Source organism: Oncorhynchus tshawytscha, linkage group LG05 (assembly GCF_018296145.1).
Source record: "Oncorhynchus tshawytscha isolate Ot180627B linkage group LG05, Otsh_v2.0, whole genome shotgun sequence".
Lineage (NCBI taxonomy): Eukaryota > Metazoa > Chordata > Actinopteri > Salmoniformes > Salmonidae > Oncorhynchus > Oncorhynchus tshawytscha.
The window spans coordinates 26,574,017-26,601,014 of NC_056433.1; the positions used below are offsets into that span (position 1 = coordinate 26,574,017).

At 52.2% G+C, this 26,998-nt stretch overlaps 1 protein-coding gene across 12 annotated transcripts in view; it reads left to right on the forward strand.

The window, feature by feature from the left end:
• The window catches only part of LOC112250400 (clathrin coat assembly protein AP180), a 42,272-nt gene that overhangs the window by 5,613 nt on the left and 9,661 nt on the right, over positions 1-26,998 (forward strand). For 5 of the 12 annotated variants that reach the window (XM_024420505.2, XM_024420504.1, XM_024420503.1 and 2 more), the window contains 18 exons: positions 778-920; positions 1,374-1,449; positions 19,460-19,562; positions 19,728-19,821; positions 20,161-20,272; positions 20,496-20,602; positions 20,765-20,806; positions 21,366-21,427; positions 22,877-22,882; positions 23,042-23,054; positions 23,150-23,244; positions 23,414-23,490; positions 23,628-23,642; positions 24,022-24,192; positions 25,258-25,350; positions 26,120-26,293; positions 26,589-26,663; positions 26,875-26,952. In XM_024420505.2, coding sequence (XP_024276273.1) covers positions 778-920; positions 1,374-1,449; positions 19,460-19,562; positions 19,728-19,821; positions 20,161-20,272; positions 20,496-20,602; positions 20,765-20,806; positions 21,366-21,427; positions 22,877-22,882; positions 23,042-23,054; positions 23,150-23,244; positions 23,414-23,490; positions 23,628-23,642; positions 24,022-24,192; positions 25,258-25,350; positions 26,120-26,293; positions 26,589-26,663; positions 26,875-26,952 — 1,536 coding nt within the window. The remainder of the gene's footprint in view (positions 1-777; positions 921-1,373; positions 1,450-19,459; positions 19,563-19,727; positions 19,822-20,160; positions 20,273-20,495; positions 20,603-20,764; positions 20,807-21,365; positions 21,428-22,876; positions 22,883-23,041; positions 23,055-23,149; positions 23,245-23,413; positions 23,491-23,627; positions 23,643-24,021; positions 24,193-25,257; positions 25,351-26,119; positions 26,294-26,588; positions 26,664-26,874; positions 26,953-26,998) is intronic. The other 7 variants (XM_042321758.1, XM_024420515.2, XM_042321756.1 and 4 more) reach the window with 6 other exon arrangements.

The window sequence follows — 26,998 nt, forward strand, 5'->3', positions numbered from 1 at the left end:
CTTTTGGAAGTACAGAAACACGGTTTGGCTATGATTTATAGCCACCTTCCCGATCTCATATCCCATATCTCATATCCCATATCCCCCTCTCTCTTCCGAGCAGCTAATCTGTCATGTACTGTATCCCAAAGAGCTGAGTTGAGGTGATTGCTCTCTGAGGCAGACCTGTCGGTCAGTCTGTCTAAATGGCAGTCTGTTTGTCTCTTTGTCTCTGTGTGTGTGTGTGTGTGTGCAATACTTCTATCGGTGTGTTGGATCCTTTCCAGCAGTTGGTGGCTCTTTGAGGCTTGGTATGTGTGTCCTGACTCCCAAATGGGTTTCTGACTCGGCAATGCCTAGCTCCACTAGGTACACAGTGAAGTGAACAACCCCCAGAGGCTGTTTTATGGCTTTCACACATTCCAGTAGCAGAATTCCCCCCCCCACACACACACACACAGCCCAGCAGTCCTACTCCAAAAATCACAGAGCACATGAATGGAGCAAGGGAGACTGAATCTCATTTGACCTGGGGTGAGGCTTCACTATCAGCTACGGCAGCACATTACACATTTTCTTGGCAGTCAGCATGTCTTAACACTTTGAAATTGTACTTACTCATCATGATTTTACAACTCTTTAAATACCTTGAGATATCCTAACAAATCCTGCTATATTCTACTGTCTCAAAATCTCTGACCGTTTCACGGATCGACAATCAATAAGAGAACCGTTTCACTGAGCTGAACAAACAGCCTCTCCCCACAGTACTAACAAACCTATCTGTATGTGTTTCAGATCTGATATCGGCTACCAATGCGACCAACGTGAACATCCCTCAGATGGCCGACACTCTGTTTGAGAGGGCCACCAACGCCAGCTGGATTGTCGTCTTCAAGGCCCTAGTCACCACACACCACATGTGTGTCCATGGAAACGAGGTCAGAGGGCAGCAATTTAGTGCACAACCACAATAAAACCAATTAGGACTGTTTGAGCACCATGGACAGCTACACAGCTGTCTTGATTCATCCCAGGGGAGCTGTGAGTGTGGCTGTCCATGGTGCTGGAAACAGTGCTATTAGTATGGCTGCAGATTAGAGCTCGTTCTGAAACATGGTTTCATGTTTCATCAATCACCATTGTGTTTGTCTGGAGCTATATTTACTTATTGAGTTGCTGTATTGCAAAAGACATGCTTTCACACACTATAAATTATAAAGTCTCAATTTTGGACTAACATACTAGCACTCAATTTGTAGTTGACTATTTCAGTAAATATGCCCTAATTTGTCTTGATTTTTTTTTCATGGATTCTGGTTTTGTTTAATCAGCCTATTTCATTGTGAGGTGTTTCAGAGTGTCAGTGCCTTATTGTCATTCTGCTTCCTCAGAGGTTCATCCAATACCTGGCCTCCAGGACCGCTCTGTTCAACCTCAGCAACTTTATCGACAAAACAGGCTCCCACGGTAAGTGCACTTCCTGTATGTTTGTGGAGGGAAGCAGGTGAGAGAGAGAGAGGCGGAGACAGGAGGAGAGGCAGAGAGAGGGGGAAAGAGACGGTAGGTGAGGTCAGAGATTGGAGAAGAGGTGGAGATGGGAGGAGAGGCAGAGAGAGGTGGAGATGGGAGGAGAGAGGTGGAGAGAGGTGGAGAAGCAGAGAGAGGCGGAGACGGGAGGAGAGGCAGAGGGGGAGGAGAGGCAGAGAGGGGAGGAGAGGCAGAGGGGGAGGAGAGGCAGAGAGGGGAGGAGAGGCAGAGAGGGGTAAAGAGGCAGCGAGAGGTGGAGAGGCAGCAAGAGGTGGAGAGAGGTGGAGAGGCGGAGACAGGAGGAGAGGCGGAGAGAAGAAGAGACAGGAGTAGAAGAAGAGACAGGAGTAGAGGCAGAGAGAAGAGACAGGAGGAGAGAAGATGAGACAGGAGGAGAGGTGGAGAGAAGAAGAGACAGGAGGAGAGGCGGAGAGAAGAAGAGACAGGAGAGAAGAAGAGACAGGAAGAGAGGTGGAGAGGCAGCGAGAGGTGGAGAGGCAGCGAGAGGTAGAGAGAGGTGGAGACTGCAGGAGAGGCGGAGACAGGAGGAGAGGCAGAGAGAGGGGGAAAGAGACGGTAGGTGAGGTCAGAGATGGGAGGAGAGGTGGAGATGGGAGGAGAGGCAGAGAGAGGTGGAGATGGGAGGAGAGGCAGAGAGGGTGGAGACGGGTGGAGAGAGGTGGAGACTGGTGGAGAGAGGCGGAGACAGGAGGAGAGGCAGAGAGAGGGGGAAAGAGACGGTAAGGAGGTCAGAGATGGAGAAGAGGTGGAGATGAGGAGAGGCAGAGAGAGGAGGAGATGGGAGGAGAGAGGTGGAGAGAGGTGGAGAAGAGAGAGACAGGAGGAGACGGGAGGAGAGGCAGAGGGGGAGGAGAGGCAGAGGGGGAGGAGAGGCAGAGGGGGAGGAGAGGCAGAGAGAAGAGAGGAGAGAGAGGGAGAAAGAGGCAGCGAGAGGTGGAGAGGCAGCAAGAGGTGGAGAGAGGTGGAGAGGCGGAGACAGGAGGAGAGGCGGAGAGAAGAAGAGACAGGAGTAGAGGCAGAGAGAAGAGACAGGAGGAGAAAGAAGAGACAGGAGGAGAGGTGGAGAGAAGAAGAGACAGGAGGAGAGCGGAGAGAATAAGAGACAGGAGAGAGGCAGAGAAGAGACAGGAAGAGAGGTGGAGAGGCAGCGAGAGGTGGAGAGGCAGCGAGAGGTAGAGAGAGGTGGAGACTGCAGGAGAGGCGGAGACAGGAGGAGAGGCAGAGAGAGGGGGAAAGAGACGGTAGGTGAGGTCAGAGATGGGAGGAGAGGTGGAGATGGGAGGAGAGGCAGAGAGAGGTGGAGATGGGAGGAGAGGCAGAGAGAGGTGGAGACGGGTGGAGAGAGGTGGAGACGGGTGGAGAGAGGCAGAGAGGGGAGGAGAGGCAGAGAGAGGTAGAGAGGTGGAGACGAGAGGTGGAGAAGGGAGGAGACGGGTGGAGAGGCAGCGAGAGGTGGAGAGGCAGCGAGAGGTGGAGAGGCAGCGAGAGGTGGAGAGGCAGCGAGAAGAAGAGACAGGAGGAGAGAAGAAGAGACAGGAGGAGAGAAGAAGAGACAGGAGGAGAGAAGAAGAGACAGGAGGAGAGGCGGAGAGAAGAAGAGACAGGAGAGAAGAAGAGACAGGAGGAGAGGTGGAGAGGCAGCGAGAAGTGGAGAGAGGTGGAGACTGCAGGAGAGGCGGAGAGAAGAAGAGACAGGAGTAGAGGCAGAGAGAAGAAGAGACAGGCGGAGAGAAGAAGAGACAGGCGGAGAGGTGGAGAGAAGAAGAGACAGGCGGGGAGGCGGAGAGAAGAAGAAACAGGAGGAGAGGCAAAGAGAGGTGGAGATGGGGGAGAGGCAGAGAGAGGTGGAGACGGGGGGAGAGGCAGAGAGAGGTGGAGACGGGGAGAGGCGGAGACGGGGAGAGGCAGAGAGAGGCGAAGACGGGGAGAGGCAGAGAGAGGCGAAGACGGGGGAGGGCAGAGAGAGGCGAAGACGGGGGGAAGAGGCAGAGAGAGGCGAAGACGGGGGGAGAGGCAGAGAGAGGCGAAGACAGGGGGGAGGCAGAGAGGCGGAGACGGGGGGAGAGGCAGGAGAGGCGGAGACGGGGGAGAGGCAGAGAGAGGCAGAGACGGGGGAGAGGCAGAGACGGGGGAGAGGCAGAGAGAGGCAGAGAGAGGCGGAGATGGGGAGAGAGGGGAGGCAGAGAGAGGCGGAGACGGGGGAGAGGCAGAGAGAGGCGGAGACGGGGGAGAGGCAGAGAGAGGCGGAGACGGGGAGAGGCAGAGAGGCGGAGACGGGGGAGAGGCAGAGAGAGGCGGAGACGGGGGGAGAGGCAGAGAGAGGCGGAGACGGGGGGAGAGAGGCAGAGAGAGGCGGAGACGGGGGAGAGGCAGAGAGAGGCGGAGAGAAGAAGAGACAGGAGAGAAGAAGAGACAGGAGGAGAGGCGAAGAGAAGAAGAGACAGGCGGAGAGAAGAAGAGACAGGAGAGAGGCGAAGAGAAGAAGAGACAGGCGGAGAGAAGAAGAGACAGGAGGAGAGGCGGAGAGGCGGAGAAGAGAGGCAGAGAGAGGCGGAGACGGGGAGAGGCAGAGAGAGGCGGAGACAGAGAGAGGCGGAGACGAGGGGGGAGAGGCAGAGAGAGGCGGAGACGGGAGGAGAGGCAGAGAGGGGCGGAGACGGGAGGAGAGGCAGAGAGGGGCGGAGACGGGAGGAGAGGCAGAGAGAGGCGGAGACGGGAGGAGAGGCAGAGAGAGGCGGAGACGGAGGAGAGGCAGAGAGAGAGACGGAGACGGGAGGAGAGGCAGAGACGGGAGGAGAGGCGGAGATGGGAGGAGAGGCAGAGAGGGGCGGAGACGGGGAGAGGGGCGGAGACGGGAGGAGAGGCAGAGAGAGGCGGAGACGGGAGGAGATGCAGAGAGAGGCGGAGACGGGAGGAGAGGCAGAGAGAGGCGGAGACGGGGGAGAGGCAGAGAGAGGCGGAGACGGGAGGAGAGGCAGAGAGAGGCGGAGACGGGAGGAGAGAAGAAAAGACAGGCGGAGAGAAGAAGAGACAGGAGGAGAGGCGGAGGGAAGAAGAGAGAGGAGAGGCAGAGGGGAGAGGCGGAGAGAAGAAGAGACATGGGAGAGAAGAAGAGAGGCGGAGATGGGGAAGAGAGGAGAGAGAGAAGAAGAGACATGGGAGAGAAGAAGAGAGAGGCGGAGAGAAGAAGAGACAGAGAGAGGGCGGAGAGAAGAAGAGACAGGCGGAGAGGCGGAGAGACAGGAGGAGAGGCAGAGAGAGGAAGAGACGGAGGAGAGGCAGAGAGAGAGGAAGAGACAGGAGGAGAGGAAGAGAGAGGAAGAGACAGGAGGAGAGGCAGAGAGAGGAAGAGACAGAGGAGAGGCAGGAGAGAGGAAGAGACGGAGGAGAGGTGGAGAGATTAAGAGACAGGAGGAGAGGCGGAGAGAGGAAGAGACAGGAGGAGAGGCGGAGAGAGGAAGAGACAGGAGGAGAGGCGGAGAGAGGAAGAGACAGGAGGAGAGGCGGAGAGAGGAAGAGACGGGAGGAGAGGCGGAGAGAGGAAGAGACGGGAGGAGAGGCGGATAGAGGAAGAGACGGGAGGAGAGGCGGAGAGAGGAGGAGACTGGAGGAGAGGCAGAGAGAGGCGGAGGCAGAGAGAGGCGGAGACGTGAGGAGAGGCAGGGAGAGGCGGAGACGGGGGAGATGCAGAGAGAGGCGGAGACGGGGGAGAGGCAGAGAGAGGCGGAGACGGGGGGCAGAGAAAGAGAGAGGCGGAGACGGGGGAGAGAGAGAGAGGCGGAGACAGGGGGAGAGAAAGAGAGCGGGCGGAGACAGGAGGAGAGGCAGAGAGAGGCGGAGACGGGAGGAGGGCAGAGAGAGGCGGAGACGGGAGGAGGGCAGAGAGAGGCGGAGACGGAGGAGAGGCAGAGAGAGGCGGAGACGGGGGAGAGGCAGAGAGAGGCGGAGACGGGGGAGAGGGAGAGAGAGGCAGAGACGGGAGGAGAGGCAGAGAGAGGCGGAGGCAGAGAGAGGCGGAGACGGGGGGAGAGGCAGAGAGAGGCGGAGACGGGGGGAGAAGCAGAGAGAGGCGGAGACGGGAGGAGAGGCAGAGAGGGGCGGAGACGGGAGGAGAGGCAGAGAGGGGCGGAGACGGGAGGAGAGGCAGAGAGGGGCGGAGACGGGAGGAGAGAAGAAAAGACAGGCGGTGAGAAGAAGAGACAGGAGGAGAGGCGGAGGGAAGAAGAGACAGGTGGAGAGGCGGAGAGAAGAAGAGACATGCGGAGAGAAGAAGAGACATGCGGAGAGAAGAAGAGACATGCGGAGAGAAAAGAACAGAGACATGGGAGAGAAGAAGAGACATGGAGAGAAGAAGAGACATGGGAGAGAAGAAGAGACATGCGGAGAGAAGAAGAGACATGGGAGAGAAGAAGAGACAGGCGGAGAGAAGAAGAGACAGGCGGAGAGAGGAAGAGACAGGAGAAGAGGCGGAGAGAGACAGGAAGAGACAGAAGAGAGACAGGAGGAGAGAGAGAGGAAGAGACAGGAGGAGAGGCGGAGAGAGGAAGAGACGGGAGGAGAGGCGGAGAGAGGAAGAGACAGGAGGAGAGGCAGGAGGAGAGGTAGAGAAGAGACAGGAGGAGAGGAGGAGAGAAGGAAGAGACAGGAGGAGAGGCGGAGAGAGGAAGAGACAGGAGGAGGAGAAGGACAGGAGGAGAGGAAGAGAGAGGAGGAGACAGGAGGAGAGAAGAGACAGGAGGAGAGGCGGAGAGAGGAAGAGAGAGGCAGAGAGAGAGACAGGAGGAGAGGCGGAGAGGAAGAGACAGGAGGAGAGGCGGAGAGAGGAAGAGACAGGAGGAGAGGCGGAGAGAGGAAGAGACGGGAGGAGAGGCGGAGAGAGGAAGATACGGGAGGAGAGGCGGAGAGAGGAAGAGACGGGAGGAGAGGCGGAGAGAGGAGGAGACTGGAGAGAGGCAGAGAGAGGCGGAGGCAGAGAGAGGCGGAGACGGAGAGGCAGGAGAGGCGGAGACGGGGAGATGCAGAGAGAGGCGGAGACGGGGAGAGGCAGAGAGAGGCGGAGACGGGGAGAGAAAGAGAGAGGCGGAGACGGGGGAGAGAGAGAGAGGCGGAGACAGGGAAGAGAAAGAGAGCGGCGGAGACAGGAGGAGAGGCAGAGAGAGGCGGAGACGGGAGGAGTGGCAGAGAGAGGCGGAGACGGGAGGAGAGGCAGAGAGAGGCGGAGATGGGAGGAGTGGCAGAGAGAGGCGGAGACGGGGGGAGAGGCAGAGAGGGCGGAGACGGGGGAGTGGCAGAGAGAGGCAGAGACGGGAGGAGAGGCAGAGAGAGGCAGAGACGGGAGGAGAGGCAGAGAGAGGCGGAGACGGGAGGAGAGGCAGAGAGAGTCGGAGACGGGGAGAGGCAGAGAGAGTCGGAGACGGGAGGAGAGGCAGAGAGAGTCGGAGACGGAGGAGAGGCAGAGAGAGGCGGAGACGGAGGAGAGGCAAAGAGAGTCGGAGACGGGAGGAGAGGCAGAGAGAGTCGGAGACGGGGGAGAGGCAGAGAGAGGCGGAGACGGGAGGAGAGGCAGAGACGGGAGGAGAGGCAGAGAGGGGGAGACAGGAGGTGAGAAGGGGAGAGAGACAGGAGGAGAGAAGAAGAGACAGGAGGTGAGAAGAAGAGACAGGAGGAGAGAGACGGAGGAGAAGAATAGACAGGACGAGAGAGGACGGGACAGAGGAGAGAAGAAGAGACAGGAGAAGAGGCAGAGAGAGGCGAGATACGAGAGAAAGAAGAGACAGGAGGAGAGAAGAAGAGACAGGAGGAGAGGCGGAGAGAAGAAGAGACAGGAGGACGGAGAGAGAGACGGAGAGGGGAGAAGAGACAGGCGGAGAGAAGAAGAGACAGGAGAGAGAGAAGAGGACAGGAGGAGAGGCAGGGGTGGAGACAGGAGGAGAGGCAGACAGGAGAGAGGCGGAGACAGGAGGAGAGAAGAAGAGACAGGAGGAGAGGAAGAGAGGTGGAGACGAGAGGAGAGGCAGAGAGGCGGAGACGGAGGAGAGGCAGAGAGAGGTGGAGATGGGAGGAGAGGCAGAGAGAGGGAGATGGGGAGGAGAGGCAGAGAGAGGTGGAGACAGGAGGAGGGCAGAGAGAGGTGGAGACGGAGGAGAGAAGAAGAGACAGGAGGAGAGAAAAAGAGACAGGAGGTGAGAAGAAGAGATGGGAGGAGAGGCAGAGAGAGAGACGGAGACAGGAGGTGAGAAGAAGAGACAGGAGGAGAGGCGGAGAGAAGAATAGACAGGACGAGAGGCGGGGACAGGAGGAGAGAAGAAGAGACAGGAGAAGAGGCATAGAGAGGCGGAGACAGGAGGACAGGAGGAGAGAAGAAGAGACGGAGGTTAGAAGAAGAGACAGGAGGACAGGCGGAGAGAAGAAGAGACAGGCGGAGAGAAGAAGAGACAGGAGGAGAGAAGAAGAGACTGGAGGAGAGGCGGGGACAGGAGGAGAGGCATAGAGAGGCGGAGACAGGAGGAGAGGCATAGAGCGGTGGAGACGCAGAGGAGAGGCAGAGAGAGGCGGAGATGGGAGGAGAGGCAGAGAGAGGTGGAGATGGGAGGAGTGGCAGAGAGAGGCGGGAGACGGGAGGAGAGGCAGAGAGAGGTGGAGACGGGAAGAGGCAGAAAGAAGAAGAGACAGGCGGAGAGAAGAAGAGACAGGAGGAGAGAAGAAGAGACAGGAGGAGAGAAGAAGAGACAGGAGGAGAGAAGAAGAGACCGGAGTAGAGGCGGAGAGAAGAAGAGACGGGAGGAGAGGCGGAGAGAAGAAGAGACGGGAGGAGAGGTGGAGAGAAGAAGAGACGGGAGGAGAGGCAGAGAGAAGAAGAGACAGGCGGAGAGAAGAAGAGACAGGAGTAGAGGCGGAGAGAAGAACAGACAGGAGGAGAGGCAGGTGGAGAGAAGAAGAGAGAGGAGTTGAGACAGGAGAGAAGAAGAGACAGGAGGAGAGAAGCAGAGACAGAGAGGAGAGGAAGAGAGGGAGGAGAGACGGAGAGAGGAAGAAACAGGAGAAGAGGCGGAGAAGGCAGAGACAGGAGGAGAGGCGGAGAGAAGAAGAGACAGAGAGAGGCGGAGAGAGGAAGAGACAGGAGGAGGCGAAGAGACATGAAGAGACAGGAGGAGAGGCGGAGAGAGGAAGAGACAGGAGGAGAGGCGGAGAGAGGAAGAGACAGGAGGAGAGGCGGAGAGAGGAAGAGACAGGAGGAGAGGCGGAGAGAGGAAGAGACAGGAGGAGAGGCGGAGAGAGGAAGAGACGGGAGGAGAGGCGGAGAGAGGAAGATACGGGAGGAGAGGCGGATAGAGGAAGAGACGGGAGGAGAGGCGGAGAGAGGAGGAGACTGGAGGAGAGGCAGAGAGAGAGGCGGAGACGTGAGAGGCAGGGAGAGGCGGAGACGGGGAGATGCAGAGAGAGGCGGAGACGGGGAGAGGCAGAGAGAGGCGGAGACGGGGGGAGAGAAAGAGAGAGGCGGAGACGGGGAGAGAGAGAGGCGGAGACAGGAGGAGAGGCAGAGAGAGCAGCGGAGACAGGAGGAGAGGCAGAGAGAGGCGGAGACGGGAGGAGTGGCAGAGAGAGGCGGAGACGGGAGGAGTGGCAGAGAGAGGCGGAGACGGGAGGAGAGGCAGAGAGAGGCGGAGACGGGGAGAGGCAGAGAGGCGGAGACGGGGGGAGGGCAGAGAGAGGCAGAGACGGGAGGAGAGGCAGAGAGAGGCAGAGACGGGAGGAGAGGCAGAGAGAGTCGGAGACGGGAGGAGAGGCAGAGAGAGTCGAGACGGGGAGAGGCAGAGAGAGTCGGAGACGGGAGGAGAGGCAGAGAGAGTCGGAGACGGGAGGAGAGGCAGAGAGAGTCGGAGACGGGAGGAGAGGCAAAGAGAGTCGGAGACGGGAGGAGAGGCAGAGAGAGGCGGAGACGGGGGGAGAGGCAGAGAGAGGCGGAGACGGGAGGAGAGGCAGAGACGGGAGGAGAGGCAGAGAGAGGCGGAGACAGGAGGTGAGAAGAAGAGACAGGAGGTGAGAAGAAGAGACAGGAGGTGAGAAGAAGAGACAGGAGGAGAGGCGGGGAGAAGAATAGACAGGACGAGAGGCGGGGACAGGAGGAGAGAAGAAGAGACAGGAGAAGAGGCATAGAGAGGCGAGGAGAGAAGAAGAGACAGGAGGAGAGAAGAAGAGACAGAGAGGAGAGGCATAGAGAGGAAGAGACAGGAGGAGACGGAGAGAAGAAGAGATAGGAGGAGAGAAGCAGAGAGAGACAGGAGATGAGAGGAAGAGACAGGAGGAGAGAGAGACAGGCAGAGACAGAGGAGAGGTGGAGACAGGAGGAGAGGCATAGAGAGAGGTGGAGACAGGAGGAGAGAAGAAGAGACAGGAGGAGAGAAGAGAGGTGGAGACGAGAGGAGAGGCAGAGAGAGGTGGAGACGGGAGGAGAGGCAGAGAGAGGTGGAGATGGGAGGAGAGGCAGAGAGAGGTGGAGATGGGAGGAGAGGCAGAGAGAGGTGGAGACGGGAGGAGAGGCAGAGAGAGGTGGAGACGGGAGGAGAGAAGAAGAGACAGGAGGAGAGAAAAAGAGACAGGAGGTGAGAAGAAGAGACGGGAGGAGAGGCAGAGAGAGGCGGAGACAGGAGGTGAGAAGAAGAGACAGGAGGAGAGGCGGAGAGAAGAATAGACAGGACGAGAGGCGGGGACAGGAGGAGAGAAGAAGAGACAGGAGAAGAGGCATAGAGAGGCGGAGACAGGAGGACAGGAGGAGAGAAGAAGAGACGGAGGTTAGAAGAAGAGACAGGAGGACAGGCGGAGAGAAGAAGAGACAGGCGGAGAGAAGAAGAGACAGGAGGAGAGAAGAAGAGACTGGAGGAGAGGCGGGGACAGGAGGAGAGGCATAGAGAGGCGGAGACAGGAGGAGAGGCATAGAGCGGTGGAGACGAGAGGAGAGGCATAGAGAGGCGGAGAGGCAGAGAGAGGTGGAGATGGGAGGAGTGGCAGAGAGAGGTGGAGACGGGAGGAGAGGCAGAGAGAGGTGGAGACGGGAGAAGAGGCAGAAAGAAGAAGAGACAGGCGGAGAGAAGAAGAGACAGGAGGAGAGAAGAAGAGACAGGAGGAGAGAAGAAGAGACAGGAGGAGAGAAGAAGAGACCGGAGTAGAGGCGGAGAGAAGAAGAGACGGGAGGAGAGGCGGAGAGAAGAAGAGACGGGAGGAGAGGTGGAGAGAAGAAGAGACGGGAGGAGAGGCAGAGAGAAGAAGAGACAGGAGAGAGATTAGCAGGAGAGAGAAAGAACAGACAGGAGGAGAGGCAGGTGGAGAGAAGAAGAGACAGGAGTTGAGACAGGAGAGAAGAAGAGACAGGAGGAGAGAAGAAGAAGAGACAGGCGGAGAGAGGAAGAGACATGAGGAGAGGCGGAGAGAGAAGAAACAGGAGAAGAGGCGGAGAGAGGAAGAGACAGGAGGAGAGGCGGAGAGAGGAAGAGACAGGAGGAGAGGCAGGAGAGAGGAAGAGACAGGAGGAGAGGCGGAGAGGAAGAGACAGGAGGAGAGGCGGAGAGAGAAGAGACAGGAGGAGGCAGAGACAGGAGAGAGGCAGAAGAGACAGGAGGAGAGAGACAGGAGAGAGGAAGAGACAGGAGGACAGGGAAGAGAGACAGGAGAGAGAGGACAGGAGGAGAGACAGGAGGAGAGGATGAGAGGGAAGAGACAGGAGGAGAGCGGAGAGGAAGAGACAGGAGGAGAGGCGGAGAGAGGAAGAGACAGGAGGAGAGGCGGAGAGAGGAAGAGACAGGAGGAGAGGCGGAGAGATCAAGAGACAGGAGGAGAGGCGGAGACAGGAAGAGACAGGAGGAGAGGCGGAGAGAGGAGGAGGAGGCGGAGAGGCAGGAAGAGACAGAGGCAGAGAGAGGCGGAGGCAGAGAGAGGCGGAGGCGGAGGAGAGGCAGAGAGAGTCGGAGATGGGGGAGAGGCAGAGAGAGGCGGAGACGGGAGGAGAGGCAGAGAGAGGCGGAGACGGGAGGAGAGGCAGAGAGAGGCGGAGACAGGAGGTGAGAAGAAGAGACAGGAGAGAGGCATAGAGAGGCGGAGAGAAGAATAGACAGGACGAGAGGCGGTGACAGGAGGAGAGAAGAAGAGACAGGAGAAGAGGCATAGAGAGGCGGAGACAGGAGGACAGGAGGAGAGAAGAAGAGACAGGAGGAGAGGCAGGCGGAGAGAAGAGACAGGAGAGAAGAAGAGATAGGAGAGAAGAAGAGACAGGCGGAGAGAGGAAGAGACATGAGGAGAGGCGGAGAGAGGAAGAGACAGGAGGAGAGAGGAAGAAACAGGAGGAGAGGCGGAGAGAGGAAGAGACAGGAGGAGAGGCGGAGAGAGCGGAGACGGGAGGAGAGGCAGTGATAGGAGGAGAGGCAGAGAGAGGCGGAGACGGAGGAGAGGCAGAGAGAGTCGGAGATGGGGGAGAGGCAGAGAGAGGCGGAGAGGCAGAGAGAGGCGGAGACGGGAGGAGAGGCAGAGAGAGGCGGAGACGGGAGGAGAGGCAGAGAGAGTCGGAGATGGGGAGAGGCAGAGAGAGGCGGAGACGGAGGAGAGGCAGAGAGAGGCGGAGACAGGGAGGAGAGGCAGAGAGAGGCGGAGACAGGAGGTGAGAAGAAGAGACAGGAGGAGAGGCGGAGAGAAGAATAGACAGGACGAGTGGCGGGGACAGGAGGAGAGAAGAAGAGACAGGAGAAGAGGCATAGAGAGGCGGAGACAGGAGGACAGGAGGAGAGAAGAAGAGACAGGACGAGAGAAGAAGAGACAGGAGGAGAGAAGAAGAGACAGGAGGAGAGGTGGAGAGAAGAAGAGACAGGAGGACAGGCGGAGAGAAGAAGAGACAGGAGGAGAGAAGAAGAGACAGGAGGAGAGGTGGAGAGAAGAAGAGACAGGAGGACAGGCGGAGAGAAGAAGAGACAGGCGGAGAGAAGAAGAGACAGGAGGAGAGAAGAAGAGACAGGAGGAGAGGCGGGGACAGGAGGAGAGGCATAGAGAGGCGGAGACAGGAGGAGAGGCATAGAGAGGTGGAGAGGAGAGGCATAGAGAGGCGGAGATGGGAGGAGAGGCAGAGAGAGGTGGAGATGGGAGGAGAGGCAGAGAGAGGTGGAGACGGGAGGAGAGGCAGAGACGAGAGGAGCGGTAGAGAGAGGCGGAGACGGGAGGAGAGGCAGAGAGAGGCAGAGACGGGAGGAGAGGCAGAGAGAGGCGGAGACGGGAGGATAGGCAGAGACGGGAGGAGAGGCAGAGAGAGTCGGAGACAGGAGGTGAGAAGAAGAGACAGGAGGAGAGGCGGAGAGAAGAATAGACAGGACGAGAGGCGGGGACAGGAAGAGAGAAGAAGAGACAGGAGAAGAGGCATAGAGAGGCGGAGACAGGAGGACAGGAGGAGAGAAGAGGAGACAGGAGGAGAGAAGAAGAGACAGGAGGAGAGAAGAAGAGACAGGCGGAGAGGTGGAGAGAAGAAGAGACAGGAGGAGAGAAGAAGAGACAGGAGGAGAGGCATAGAGAGGCGGAGACAGGAGGAGAGAAGAAGAGACAGGAGGAGAGGCATAGAGAGGCGGAGATGGGAGGAGAGGCAGAGAGGTGGAGATGGGAGGAGAGGCAGAGAGGTGGAGACGGGAGGAGAGGCAGAAAGAAGAAGAGACAGACAGCGGAGAGAAGAAGAGACAGGAGGAGAGGCGGAGAGAATAAGAGACAGGAGGAGAGAAGAAGAGACAGGCGGAGAGAAGAAGAGACAGGAGTAGAGGCGGAGAGAAGAAGAGACGGGAGGAGTGGCAGAGAGAAGAAGAGACAGGCGGAGAGAAGAAGAGACATGAGGAGAGGCGGAGAGAAGAAGAGAGAAGAAGAGACAGGAGGAGAGACAAAGAGAGGAAGAGACAGGAGTAGAGGCGGAGAGAAGAAGAGACAGGAGAGAAGAAGAGACAGGCGGAGAGAGGAAGAGACATGAGGAGAGGCGGAGACAGGAGGAGAGGCAGAGACAGAGACAGGAGGAGAGGCAGAGACAGGAGGAGGAGGCAGAGACAGGAGGAGAGGCAGAGACAGGAGGAGAGGCAGAGACAGAGACAGGAGGAGGAGGCAGAGACAGGAGGAGAGGCAGAGACAGGAGGAGAGGCAGAGACAGGAGGAGAGAGGCAGAGACAGGAGGAGAGAGACAGGAGGAGAGGCAGAGACAGGAGGAGAGGCAGAGACAGGAGGAGAGGCAGAGACAGAGACAGGAGGAGAGGCAGAGACAGAGACAGGAGGAGAGGCAGAGACAGAGACAGGAGGCAGAGACAGGAGAGAGGAGGAGAGGGAGAGACAGGAGAGAGGCAGAGACAGGAGGAGAGGCAGAGACAGAGACAGGAGGAGAGGCAGAGACAGGAGGAGAGGCAGAGACAGGAGGAGAGGCAGAGACAGGAGGAGAGGCAGAGACAGGAGGAGAGGCAGAGACAGGAGGAGAGGCAGAGACAGGAGGAGAGGCAGAGACAGAGACAGGAGGAGAGGCAGAGACAGGAGGAGAGGCAGAGACAGGAGGAGAGGCAGAGACAGGAGGAGAGGCAGAGACAGGAGGAGAGGCAGAGAGACAGAGACAGGAGGAGAGGCAGAGACAGAGACAGGAGGAGAGGCAGAGACAGGAGGAGAGGCAGAGACAGGAGGAGAGGCAGAGACAGGAGGAGGAGAGGCAGAGACAGGAGGAGAGGCAGAGACAGGAGGACAGAGACAGGAGGAGAGGCAGAGACAGAGACAGGAGGAGGCAGAGACAGGACAGGAGAGGCAGAGACAGAGACAGGAGGAGGCAGGCAGAGACAGGAGGAGAGGCAGAGACAGGACAGGAGGAGAGACAGAGACAGGAGGAGAGGCAGAGACAGAGACAGGAGGAGAGGCAGAGACAGGAGGAGAGGCAGAGACAGGAGGAGAGGCAGAGACAGGAGGAGGAGGCAGAGATAGGAGGAGAGGCAGAGACAGAGACAGGAGGAGAGGCAGAGACAGAGACAGGAGGAGGAGGCAGAGACAGGAGGAGGAGGGCAGAGACAGGAGGAGAGGCAGAGACAGAGACAGGAGGAGGCAGAGACAGGAGGAGGAGGCAGAGACAGAGACAGGAGGAGAGGCAGAGACAGAGACAGGAGGAGAGACAGAGAGGAGGAGAGAGGCAGAGACAGAGACAGGAGGAGAGGCAGAGACAGAGACAGGAGGAGAGAGGCAGAGACAGGAGGAGAGGCAGAGACAGGAGGAGAGGCAGAGACAGGAGGAGAGGCAGAGACAGAGACAGGAGGAGAGGCAGAGACAGGAGGAGAGGCAGAGGCAGAGACAGGAGGAGAGGCAGAGACAGAGACAGGAGGAGAGGCAGAGACAGAGACAGAGGAGGAGAGGCAGAGACAGGAGGAGAGGCAGAGACAGGAGGAGAGGCAGAGACAGGAGGAGAGGCAGAGACAGAGACAGGAGGAGAGGCAGAGACAGAGACAGGAGGAGAGAGAGACAGAGACAGGAGGAGAGGCAGAGACAGAGACAGGAGGAGAGGCAGAGACAGAGACAGGAGGAGAGGCAGAGACAGAGACAGGAGGAGAGGCAGAGACAGAGACAGGAGGAGAGACAGAGACAGGAGGAGAGAGGCAGAGACAGAGAGAGGCAGAGACAGAGACAGAGACAGGAGGAGAGGCAGAGACAGAGACAGGAAGAGAGGCAGAGACAGGAGGAGAGGCAGAGACAGGAGGAGAGGCAGAGACAGGAGGAGAGGCAGAGACAGAGACAGGAGGAGAGGCAGAGACAGAGACAGGAGGAGAGGCAGAGACAGGAGGAGAGGCAGAGACAGAGACAGGAGGAGAGGCAGAGACAGGAGGAGAGGCAGAGACAGAGACAGGAGGAGAGGCAGAGACAGAGACAGGAGGAGAGGCAGAGACAGAGACAGGAGGAGAGGCAGAGGCAGAGACAGGAGGAGAGGCAGAGACAGAGACAGGAGGAGAGGCAGAGACAGGAGGAGAGGCAGAGACAGGAGGAGAGGCAGAGACAGAGACAGGAGGAGAGGCAGAGACAGGAGGAGAGGCAGAGACAGAGACAGGAGGAGAGAGAGGCAGAGACAGGAGGAGAGGCAGAGACAGGAGGAGAGGCAGAGACAGAGACAGGAGGAGAGGCAGAGACAGGAGGAGAGGCAGAGACAGAGACAGGAGGAGAGGCAGAGACAGGAGGAGGAGAGGCAGAGACAGGAGGAGGCAGAGACAGGAGGAGAGGCAGAGACAGAGACAGGAGGAGAGGCAGAGACAGAGACAGGAGGAGAGGCAGAGACAGGAGGAGAGGCAGAGACCGGAGGAGACGGGCCATCTGGAAAGAGAAGAAATTGCTGGCCTTTTAATTGCATAATGAACAGCAGCAAGCATGCAATGTGCACACGTGAAACATAGTACTGTACGTGTACAGATGTGGTATCTTAATCAATCATTCAATCAATCAAATGTATTTATAAATCCCTTCTTACACCAAGTGCTATACAGAAACCCAGCCTAAAACAACAAACAGCAAGCAATGCAGGTGTAGAAGCACGGTGGCTTGGAAAAACTCCCTAGAAAGGCCAGAACCTAGGAAGAAACAGAACAGTTGAAACTGGAGCAGCAGCATGACCAGGTGGACTAGGGACAGGAGAAATAATTCAGATATAATAGACTGACCCTAGCCCCCCGACACATAATCTATTGCAGCATAAATACTGGAGGCTGAGACAGGAGGGGTCGGGAGACACTGTGGCCCTGTCCGATGATATCCCCAGACAGGCCCAAACAGGCAGGATATAACACCACCCACTGTGCCAAAGCACAGCCTCCACACCAATAGAGGGCACGAACTCGGAGAGGAAGATAACATCAGACTCAACCCACTCAAGTGATGCACCCATCCTAGGGACGGCATGGAAGAGCACCAGTAAGCCAGTGACTCAGCCCCTGTAATAGGGTTAGAGGCAGAGAATCCCAGTGGAGAGAGGTGAACCGGCCAGGCAGAGACAGCAAGGGTGGTTCGTTGCTCCAGTGCCTTTCCGTTCACCTTCAAACTCCTGGGCCAGACTACACTCAATCATAGGACCTACTGAAGAGATGAGTCTTCAATAAATAAAGGTTGAGACCGAGTTTGCATCTCTCACATGGATAGGCAGACCATTCCATGAACATTGAGCTCTATAGGAGAAAGCCCTGCCTCCAGCTGCTTGTTTAGAAATTCTAGGGACAATAAGGAGGCCTGTGTCTTGTGACCGTAGCGTACGTGTAGGTATGTACGGCAGGACCAAATCAGAGAGATCGGTAGGAGCAAGCCCATGTAATGCTTTGTAGGTTAGCAGTAAAACCTTGATATCAGCCCTTGCCTTAACAGGAAGTCAGTGTAGAGAGGCTAGCACTGGAGTAATATGATAAAAAGGTTTGGTTCTAGTCAAGATTCTAGCAGCCGTATTTAGCACTGACTGAAGTTTATTTTGTGTTTTATCCGGGTAGCCGGAAAGTAGAGCATTGCAGTAGTCTAACCTAGAAGTGACAGAAACATGGATATATTTTTTTGCATAATTTTTGTACAGAAAGTTTCAGATTTTTGCAATGTTACGTAGATGGAAAAAAGCTGTCCTTGAAGCAGTCTTGATATGTTCGTCAAAAGAGAGATCAGGGTCCAGAGTAAGTAAGTATCCGAGGTCCTTCAGTTTTATTTGAGACGAATGCACAACCATTAAGAGTAATGTGTCGATTCAACAGAAGATCTTTGTTTCTTGGGACCTAGAACTAGCATCTCTGTTTTGTCCGAGTTTAAAAGTAAAACATTTTCCGCCATCCACTTCCTTATGTCTTAAACACAGGGTTCCAGGGAGTGCAATTTTGGGGCTTCACCATGTTTCATTAAAATGTACAGCTGTGTGTCGTCCACATAGCAGTGAAAGTTAACATTACGTTTCCGAATGACATTACCAAGAGGTAAAATATATAGTGAAAACAATAGTGGTCCTAAAACAGAGCCTTGAGGAACACTGAAATTTACAGTTGATTTGTCAGAGGACAAACCATCTACAGAGACAAACTGATATCTTTCTGACAGATCAGATCTAAGCCAGGCCAGAACTTGTCTGTGTAGACCAATTTGGGTTTCCAATCTCTCCAAATGAATGTGGTGGTCGATGGTATCAAAAGCAGCACTAAGGTCTAGGAGCACGAGGACAGATGCAGAGCTTCGGTCTGACGCCATTAAAAGGCTATGATGGGGTCTAAAACCAGACTGAAGCATTTCGTATACATTGTTTGTCTTCAGGAAGGCAGTGAGTTGCTGCGCAACAGCTTTTTCTAAAATTTTTGAGAGGAATGGGTGTTTTGGTACAGGCCGATTTAAAAAAAAATATATTTATATATATTTTTTTTAAATATATATATTTTTTTTCTGGGTCAAGGTTTGGCTTTTTCAAGAGAGGCTTTATTACTGACACTTTTAGTGAGTTTGGTACACATCCGTTGGATAAAGAGCCGTTTATTATGTTCAACATAGGAGGGCCAGGCACAGGAAGCAGCTCTTTCAGTAGTTTAGTTGGAATAGGGTCCAGTATGCAGCTTGAAGGTTTAGAAGCCATGATTATTTTCATGAATGTGTCAAGAGATATAGTATTAAAAAACTTGAGTGTCTTCCTTGATCCTAGGTCCAGGAAGAGTTGTGCAGATTCAGGACAACTGAGCTTTGGAGGAATGCGCAGATTTGAAGAGGAGTCCGTAATTTGCTTTCTAATGATCATGATCTTTTCCTCAAAGAGTTTCATGAATTTATTACTGCTGAAGTGAAAGCCTTCTTCACTTGGGGAATGCTGCTTTTTAGTTAGCTTTGCGACAGTATCAAAAATAAATTTTGGATTGTTCTTATTTTCCTCAATTGAGTTGGAAAAATAGGATGATCGAGCAGCAGTGAGGGCTCTTCGATACTACACGGTACTGTCTATCCAAGCTAGTCAGAAGACTTCCAGTTTGGTGTAGCGCCATTTCCATTCCAATTTTCTGGAAACTTGCTTCAGAGCTCGGGTATTTTCTGTATACCAGGGAGCTAGTTTCTTATGACAAATGTTTTGTTGTTTTTAGGGGTGCTATTGCATCTAAGGTATTGCACAAGGTTAAATTAAGTTCCTCAGTCAGGTGGTTAACCAATTTTTGTACCCTGACGTTCTTGGGTATGTGGAGGGAGTCTGGAAGGGCATCTAGGAATCTTTGGGTTGTCCGAGAATTTATAGCATGGCTTTTGATGATCCTTGGTTGGGGTCTGAACAGATTATTTGTTGCGATTGCAAACGTAATAAAATGGTGGTCTGATAGTCCAGGATTATGGAGGAAAACATTAAGAACCACAACAAGATCACCCTGTTGCAGGAGAACTTTCCTGCAATGCTGGACATTTCAAACTTGTAGTGTATTTGAGGTTTAAAAAGGCTTCTAAAGTTTTTAATTTCCACTTTGAAATTTCATAAATTTTCATAAGGGAAAATCAAGTATCAACCCCTACCAAAATGTCCATTAATTATATTCCACATAATAATTCACATTTCCTGTTGCTGCAGGATTATTTTCCTGCTGTAGCAAACTGGCTCAAATTGAGTTCCTACATCTGTACACACATCCATGCACTCTTGCACGCACATTCACACGCACACTAAACTGCTTCCTACCTCTGATTGCGATTTCCTGCACTTGTCACCAGTGTCTTGCCCTGGTCTCATTATAGATCCCCTGTCTCATCATACTGTCTCTCATCCTAACGTAAACAAAAAAAAGAGCTACTGCAATCCTCCCCTTCAATCCCCTTCAAAACTCCCCTACAATCAGATACACGACTTGCAAAACAGAAGGGCCTTTACATTTCATCAGGAGCTTTACCTTTGGTGTGACATGAATGTGGTGCTTTCTTCTTTCTCTAGGCTATGACATGTCTACATTCATCAGACGTTACGGCCGCTACCTCAATGAGAGGGCCTTTGCCTATCGCCAGATGGCTTTCGACTTCACCAAAGTCAAGAAGGGGTCAGTCACTTCCCTGTCTCTCCTCGTCACTGAGGCCCACCTGTTGTTCACCTCGTCACTGAGGCCCACCTCATACTGTCATTCACCTCGTCACTGAGGACATTTTGTAATTTACCTCATCCATGAGGCCCTCGTTATGCTTTCCCCTGTGTGTTTCCTCCACAGTGCTGAAGGGGTGATGAGGACAATGGCTCCAGACAAGCTGTTAAAAGGCATGCCCGTCCTGCAGACCCAGATCGACACACTGCTGGAGTTTGATGTGAGTTGGACATGCTGTTTATCATTGATCTGTTTACAACTGTTTGCCTGCCTGTCTATCTGTCTGTCTGTGGGCCTTTGGTCATTTGTGAATAAGCTGACCACCGTACTATGTCAGGTCACAAAGAATACTGTTTACCTGTTGTTTATTTTCCTGTGTTACATTTTCTCTTTCTCTCTCTCTCGCTCAATAGCAATGATGCTATCTGTTCTATTGACCCTGATATTTCTGTGGGGGTGTACAATGTTTTAGTACAGCAGAATATTGCTGGAGATTAATTCATCTTCTGTTGAACTACATGAATAAAACGCGTTTGAAAGGTCTCTCTCTCTCTCCCAGGTCCACCCCAAGGAGCTGAATAACCCTATCATCAACGCAGCGTTCCTGCTGCTCTTCAAGGATCTGGTCAAGCTGTTTGCCTCCTACAACGATGGGGTCATCAATCTATTAGGTGAGCTAGACATGTCATTGTGTGCATCCCAAATTGCACTGTATTTCCTTTATAGTGCACCACTTTTGACCACAGATCTATGGGCCCTGGTCAAAAGTAATGTACTATTAAGGGAATAGGGTGCCATTTGGGAAGCAGACCAATTAAAAGATAAGTTACTTCCTTTCACCGTGTGGCGATTTAGGAGATGCTCTTATTCTTAACAACTGTTAAATGTCTGTAGAGAAATACTTTAAGATGAAGAAGAGCGACTGCAAGGAGGCCTTGGAGATCTATAAGAGGTTCCTGACCAGGGTCACCAAGATTGGAGAGTTCATGAAGCTCGCTGAGGTAAAGGAAACTTCCTAACCGTCTGTATTCTAACTGACTTATATCCAAGTGAAACTCTCACCGTGATTGCTCACATACAGTGTCTGTCTCTATTTGGAACGTAAGGTTATGATGCACAGATATGATTGTGAAGTTGTCTCTGGTGTGTGTTTTGTTCCACAGACAGTTGGTGTCGAAAAAAATGACATTCCAGACATCAACTATGTAAGTCACTGGTCTTTGTGCTTTCTCTCTGGAAGGATGATGGCATAGTTGTAACACACACACACATCCATCCTAATCTTCCTCCTGCGATCCCAGTGTCAGCACCCTCGAGTGGTGACGAACCTCATAGACTCAGACGATGAGGACTGTTCCTTTAAGCCTATCGAGGACCCGGTAACCATAGAGACGTGGAGTGGCTTGGCAGAGTGCCTGTTTGGGAGGATGGGGTTTTGGCATGGGATAATTCTGCAGGCTGACACTTCTGACTGCAGTGCATGTCTGTGTGTGTATTTGCATGTGTGTGTGCTTCCGTGCACAAACGACTGAAGAGTTTAAGTAAAAATGTTCCTTAACACTTCATTCTACAGGTCGTTGAGTTCATAGAAAAGTGGGGTTAGTGGGATGAGTTCAAAATGGAGGGTCTGGAGTGGTACTGCCATAGAAATAGAATTGGGTGCTGTGTTATTTGAAGTGTTGGCATGCAGATGAGTAAGGAAGTCAGTCACATAAACCTGTTGTTTCTGTGTCTCTGATTGGTACTCTCTTCGCTGGCCCTCAGGCTCCCAGTAGCATCCTGGAGTCTCTGGAGACACACATGAACAGCTTGGAGGGGAAGAAGGGGTAAGAGGACCCTCTCTAACCATACCATTTCAAAAAGAGCTAAAATGCAGAAATGGCTCTCTTGGTGTCTGTACACAGAGAAAATCTGAATTGAGAAATGAGAGGGTGAAAAACTAGATAGACTCATAACTTGGGCTCTATTCACCTTATTTAGCCCTGCCCACTTGACCCAGTTCCTGATCGAATGCAGCCTGGTCTCATAGACTAGATGTAACATAGTAAATGTAAATCTGGAACAGTATGATTTATTATGTTTGGTATGTTTACATAAGACAAATGGTTACTTAAGGAAAAAACGAAAGTAGGGTGGTTGGTCAGGGTGGATGGGTAGGCGTATAATGCGAACAGCAGCCCAAAGTCTACAAGTTTGAATCTCATGATGGACAACATTAGCATTTGAGCTAATTAGCAACTTTTCAACTACTTACAACTTTTAAGCTGCTTTACAACTACTTAGCATATTAACTAACCCTTCCCCAACCCTAACCTTAACCCTTTTAGCTAACCCTTCCCCTTACCTAACCCTTTAACCTAACTCCTAAACTTAACCTTAACCCCTAGCCTAGCTAACGTTAGCCACCTAGTTAGAATTCGTAACATATCATACGTTTTGCAAATTCAGAACATATATAAAACTAATTGTAATTGGTAACATATCTTACGAAATGAGTGATGGACAGCCACAAATTAATACATACAATATGAAACTTAACTTATCCTACTAAATGGAGTGTCTCGGATTTACTTACAGAAACATACGAAATGCTCTGAGGCCAGGCTGGTTTTCCTCCTTCCAGCCCATTCATAAATAAGCAAAACTATCGTTAAATATTAATTACATTTGTTAAAACTATGAAATAACGAGCACAGAATTTGAAATATATGTTAATTATATTCTGAGGAATATTATTGAAAAAAATTGTACTTGTTTTCACGTAGTAAGAACACTTCATAATATTAGACTGTGTTTAATGCTCATTATGCATACAGGCTATCCCTTTTCAATCAAAGATCAATTATTGAACTGACAGTGTTAGGCACAGAATATCAATGACAAAATACAGAAACTGTGCCTTAATGTTTATGTAGATAACAGTAGGATATTTGCAATCTGAGAATGCTAATTTGGTCATTTCAGTGTTCCGGGTGCTATTACTAGTCTACGTGATAACACACATTTACATTTTTCAATCATTTCAGTCAACATAGAATTAACATATCTTTCAAATGTGCACATCATTTATGTGTTTTGAGAAATGTAATTCCTATTTAACGATGGTTCGCTTGTTTGTGAATGGGTGGATAACAATCACCACAAATTGGATGAGGCCTTGTTGCCAGGCTGAATCCTATCTCAACACCACAGTTCCCGAAGACAGTTTTGTGTTAACTTTTCCTTTAATCCTTCTTCTCTCTTTGTTCCTTTCTGCTCATCATTGGGGATCAAAGTGAAGGGTGAGCATGAACGATTCTTTGGGGGTTTGACAGATGAGGGTATTGTAAAGTCATGAAAATAAGTTTAAAAGGTCATTTAAATGTAGATGACTTCAGCTCTGAAAGGTGATATCTTGCACCGATGAAATTTAAATATGAACTATTCCGTCTCTCTTTCAGGTCTCCAACAAAGGTGAGTTGAAGAATACAAATGATTTTCCCTGCCTTTCTATTTCTGGTTATATGTCGACACATAGATATTAAAAAGGCTCTCCCTCTCTATTCCAGGGGTCCCCCACCAATAACGTGTCCCCGACCTCCACCCCCGCCAAATCTGCAGCCGCCGTGCCCACCCTAGTGCCGCCACCCGAAGAAGCCACTGAGTGAGTGACTACTTCCTCTGCCTACCACAGTTTACCTCGTCACCTCAGGGATTTCCTCAGTTCTGGCATTCAAGCATTCTATCTGTTCCATTTATTTGGTAAAACTGTGAATAAGAGTCCATTCTTCCTTCCCCTTCCATTCTCTCTCTATCCCTTTATCTCGCTCTAGTTCTCTGTTGGATCTGGACCCTCTGTCCTCCTCTGGTCCATCAGCAGGAGCCTCAGCAGCCCCTATGTCCTGGGGAGGTAATGTCCCACATCAAAACTTGATCGTTTCATTCTTAATGGAACTACCAGTAAGTTTGAATTATCTAATGAACATTAATATAATTGCATTTTCCTCCATCACCTTCTCCCATGCTGTTCTGGTGATGCTGCCACAGACCTCCTTGGATCAGGTGAGTGTTATCCCACAGTGCCCCTGGCTTTAACCTCTCTAGTGTATTAACATTAACAGAGCGTGTCATCTCTAGATCTCCCAATGTGTTTCATAGTGTTGCTCTAGTCTCAATAGTCTATTTCTCTTTCTTTGTTTCTCTCTGCTCTCTATCCCTCCCCCACATTCCCTGGTTTGGTTCATTCGGGGCTTTAATTCTGGGGTTGATTTTGTTTTTCGGTTGTTTCTTTGAAATTGGGTTGATTTGATATCTTGATTTGGTTCTAACATGGCCTTTCTGGTTGCTTTGGTTCCTATGGGGTATTTTGGGGGATGATTTCTGGGGGTTGTTTTGGTACCTTGTTTTGGGTTTGGTTGGTACATCACGTGGGTACCTGCAGAAATGGGCGAGTCCATGCTTCCTGACCCCACCCTCGCTGTAGACACCGCTCCCTCTCCCGCGGGGGTAACGCCCACCCCTGTAGCCGCAGAGCCAGGAGTCACTCTGGCTCCTCCCCCTAGTGCGGCCGCCACCACCTCCTCCGGTGCGACGAATATGGATCTGCTGGGAGGTCAGTGGGCTTCTGGAGGATTCCCAACCACAGAATCTCTGCTGGACAGCTCAACCCCAACCAACCCTCCACATGCACACACAGGAGATGTAGTGTTCTCTACCTGCATGTACACACCCTAACGCGCATGTTTAGTCTCTGCATGTACATACACACAGTGACCCAGATACCCCAAAACAAACACATCCATTTGGGAAGAACATGTCAAGCAACACACATACTGGTATGCATTCATTTTTTAACATCTTATGCTCATTGACACAGATCTACACACAGAGACAAGCATGCTCACACTTGTAGACGCACTCAGACATGCTACCCATACATTTTCACATGCTTCATTTTGTTTGATAGTCCGACCGCTTTTTCTTAACTTCAGAGAAAAGCCAATCTATCAAACAGTGTCATGTTCTTTATTGCCGCCTAAAAGACACATTGCTTTGCTTCTGGTTCCATTCTGTGGCCTGCTTTTCCGGTTATGTAGTGCAACAGACCTAGTTCCCGCTTTCTAGTTTAGTTGTAGCTAAAGCCCGCCTTCCATAGCCTTCCATAGGCCTTGCTGTGCCTTCCATAGGCCTTGCTGTGCCTTCCATAGCCTTCCATAGTCCTTGCTGTGCCTTCCATAGCCTTCCATAGGCCTTGCTGTGCCTTCCATAGCCTTCCATAGGCCTTGCTGTGCCTCCGGTCTGTATTCTCATTTATCCTTCACCGGTCAATCATTCACGCTACAAAGTCAATGTTTTGTAACTAATCTAAACTGAATTTACTACAGTAATCAAAAGATGGCTCAGTTAAATAGTATCTCTCTGCAATAAAATAAGTATATTACATATCTTATGCCTGACATTACATTACAAGTATTTAATATAGGTACAGTATATTAAGTCAATTAAATACCTAACAAAGTGAAAGTAGTATTTCTAAACTCTGCTTAGAGGCACAGACCATCTTTTCTGACTTACTCTCTTTATTGTCTGGCTTGTTTCTTTTCCCCGTCCTTTTCTCTCCTTGCCTCTCGCTGTACCTCTCTCTCTGTCGTCTGTGTGTGTGTGTGTTGGGTATCAGATGCGTTTTCGACCCCTGCTCCCGCCTCTGATGCCTCTGCCGAAGGCGGGGCTCCAGCCCCCACGCCAACCCCAGCTGCCGACGCTGCAGCCGGTGGGTTGCAGGACGTGTGTCTCTGTTGGTGTAAATGGCTGTGTGTATAGTTTTGTGGCTGTGTGTATAGTTTTGTGGCTGTGTGTGTGTGTGTGTTTGGCTGTATTCGAGTGCTCGGTGCATCCGTGCTTATGTGTTTTTGTGTATGGAGAGTGTGTTTCAACAGTTGATCCCATTGCTGTGAGCGGGTGTAGCTAGTTTCCCTAGAAAGGTGGTGCTGCTGTTTGTTTCTGGGCATGGCTGTTGCTGTTACTATGGAGATTGTTGCTGAGGTTGATTTTAGGACAGTGGTTGACCACCATGCTAGATACCACCTGGGGTTTCCTTTCACGCTGTAAATCCCAAAATGCATCTGCAAGCTCTGTGGTTACACTCTGTAAATCTGGTCTAGTATGGGTATTTCAGAGAGTATAATGAGGGAGTGTGAATACTACTAATACTGCTTTCTCCAATATGTTTCCCTCTTTTCACAAATCGTGTTCTTTTCTTATCATTTTTCATCAGACATGCTTATTTTCCAGATTCTCTTGATCATACGGTACTTCATAGTGTTTTACATGTACTGTATGTTTATGAAGAATATGGAGCTGTGAATTCCCTAACTAAGCCTGTATCTTCAGAATTTCAGCCGAATGCACCTATTCCTCCTCTCTATTTCACAGAATACAGCTCTTGCCATACCTCTAGGTTTATTTCGCACTGTGTTATGGTGGTTGTGTAATATCTCCATCCCCCTTGTCATCCCCTCCCTGGTTCTTTCCTCCCAAAGACCCCTTTGCCCCCACTGGTAGCAGCTCAAATGCAGTAGGCCCAGGGCTGGACCTGTTTGCCATGATGCCAATGGAGAACAACTGCTTTAACTCAGTGGCGCCCCCTCCTGCCCCCTCATCCACCATCGCAGCACCCATCCCCCCCACCACCCCATCGATAGACCTCTTCAGTGGTAAATGTTTACACGTGTGTGTGGTACTTTTTTTTAACCTTTTCTTCTCTTTTTGTCCTTGTCCTCTACTCTGCATCTGTGTCCTATCCTCTCCTGCATTGTCCCTTTCTCTTTGTGAGGCTAACTTGCACATATCACACTTCCTCTGCTTCCTTTCAGCTTGGACGCATTCTCCCCAGCTGCCTCTCTGCTCCTGCATTGGCTTTCAATCACAGTTGTTAATCTAATGAGTCATTGTTTGTAGTCTGCTGTTCTCATTTAAATTGTGTGTGTGTGTTGTGTACTTGTCCTGTAGCTATGTTTGATTCAATGCCAGATCCAAGCCTCACCAAAGCAGACCCTGCCCCCAGTGGTGACATGTTTGGAGCAGGTACCCAAACCCACGCCATCTGCCCTCTTTCTCAGCATGTGTTTGGAGTGCTGTTTTTTATATGTACATTTGTGCATTATTGTAATTCAAGGATACTTATTGTATTTTGTTGTTTGTGTGAGTTTGTTTAGTTGGTATGGGTTTGTTTGGTTGTGTGAGTATGACATTTGCACATAATTCTAACCCTCCTCTACCCCTCCCCTTACAACAGATGCATTCTCCTCCCCTGCCCCCTTCCTCTCCTCAGACCCCCCAACTGACAAGGGGGCGATCATGGACATGTTTGGGGGTGGGTAAATGTACACCCTCCGCCCCCACCTCTAACTATCCCCCTT